The sequence below is a fragment of the Phragmites australis genome, chromosome 8, assembly GCF_958298935.1.
Source record: "Phragmites australis chromosome 8, lpPhrAust1.1, whole genome shotgun sequence".
NCBI lineage: Eukaryota > Viridiplantae > Streptophyta > Magnoliopsida > Poales > Poaceae > Phragmites > Phragmites australis.
Window position 1 is genome coordinate 13,946,988 of NC_084928.1, and position 1,675 is coordinate 13,948,662.

At 38.3% G+C, this 1,675-nt stretch overlaps 1 protein-coding gene across 1 annotated transcript; it reads right to left on the reverse strand.

The window, feature by feature from the left end:
• Nucleotides 1-426: 426 nt before the first annotated feature.
• On the reverse strand, nt 427-1,410 carry LOC133927615 (uncharacterized mitochondrial protein AtMg00860-like). Its single transcript, XM_062374068.1, has 3 exons — nt 1,123-1,410; nt 648-659; nt 427-543 (listed from the first exon to the last, which is right to left on the reverse strand). Exons 1-3 carry the CDS (start codon nt 1,408-1,410, stop codon nt 427-429), a joined length of 417 nt encoding a protein of 138 aa, XP_062230052.1.
• Nucleotides 1,411-1,675: the final 265 nt, after the last annotated feature.

Below are 1,675 nucleotides of genomic sequence, written 5' to 3' on the forward strand. Positions count from 1 at the left end.
TCCGAATATATACAAAGATCATATCGACTGAACCTTGACATACACATGCACCGATCCCTTTGCCTCATGATATCAGTTAAGCTTAAAGCGAGATACATGCCACCCTTAGGATAGCTTGACAATTTACTCGATTAAGTAGTGGATTCAGAAACATTGGTGTGTGATACACCATGTAGCTACACAATTTTCCTAAAAAATAATGCAACAATGTATGAAACATCATCGCTCTTATAACAAGGAATAAAGTGAGCCATCTTGCTAAATATATTAACAACGACAAAAAATGAGTGCCTCCCCCTCTTAGTACAAGGTAAACCATGAATAAAATCCATTGAAATATCTTTCCATGGTGCTTTAGGAATAAGTAAGGGAGTGTACAAGCCATGAGGGTTCATACAGGACTTAGCTTTTATGGCATGCCTCACATCACTGCACATATCTCTCAACATCGTGCCTCATCTTTGGCCAAAAGAAATGGTTAGCCAACATATTCTCAGTCTTCTTGGCACCAAAATGACCCATAAGTCCACCTGCATGAGCTTCCTGCAAAAGCAATAGATGTACAGAGCAATCTGGAATGTACAGTTTGTTAGCTCAAAACAAAAATCCATCATGCAAGTGATACTTTTCCCAACACTTTCCATTACCACATTTGGAATCTGGTTCAACAAAATATGAATCATTAGCATATAAATATGAATCATTAGCATATAAGTCCTTGATACTTTCTAGTCCAAGAATTTTACCGTCAACCTAAGAAAGTAAAGCATGGAGTCTAGATAAAGCATCAGCTACAACATTATCCTTCCTTTTTTGTGCTTGACAATGTAATGAAAGGATTCTATAAATTCACTCCATTTCGCATGCCTTTGATTCAGTTTAAGTTGACCCTTAAAATATTTCAAGGATTCATGGTCTAAATGTATCACAAATTCCTTAAGCCATAAATAATGTTGCCAAGTTTCCAGAATTCTCACAAGTGCATACAGTTCTTTATCATAAACAGAGTAATTGAGAGTTGGTCCACTAAGCTTTTCATTCAAATAAGCAATAGGCCTAGTTTCATGCATAAGCACTCCTCTGATCCCTACACCACTCGCATCACATTCAATTTCAAAATGCCTTACTGAAATCTGGTAGTGCAAATAGTGGTGCTGCTGTCAACTTAGCTTTTAGCTCCTCAAATGCCTCCTCTTGTGTGCCACCCCATTGAAAAGACACTTCTTTCTTTAGTAACTCATTGATCAGGGCAGCAATGGTGCTGAAGTCCTTCACAAACCGACGGTAGAAACCAGCAAGGCCAAGAAAGCTCTGCACTTGGCTCACATTTTGCAGAGGTGGCCACTCACGAACAACTTTGATCTTTTCCTCATCCACCTCCACACCTATGACCTGACACAACAAAGCCATGAAAAATTACCTTGTCGGTGCAAAACATGCACTTGACAAGGTTAGCATACATTCTTTCGTCCCTCAAGACAGCAAGCACACATTCGATATGTTCAATATGTTCTTTAAGGGACTTGCTATAAATTAAGATATCATCAAGTAAACCACAATAAACTTGCTAATTAAAGCTCTAAGCACATGATTCATCAACCTCATGAAAGTACTAAGTGCATTGGTCAATCCAAAAGGAATGACCAACCATTCGTACAAGCCAAATTTTGTTTCG

What these genes read in the sequence shown, in the direction of transcription:
- LOC133927615 (XM_062374068.1), bottom strand. Translation starts at nt 1,410, where the DNA reads ATGGCTTTGTTGTGTCAGGTCATAGGTGTGGAGGTGGATGAGGAAAAG.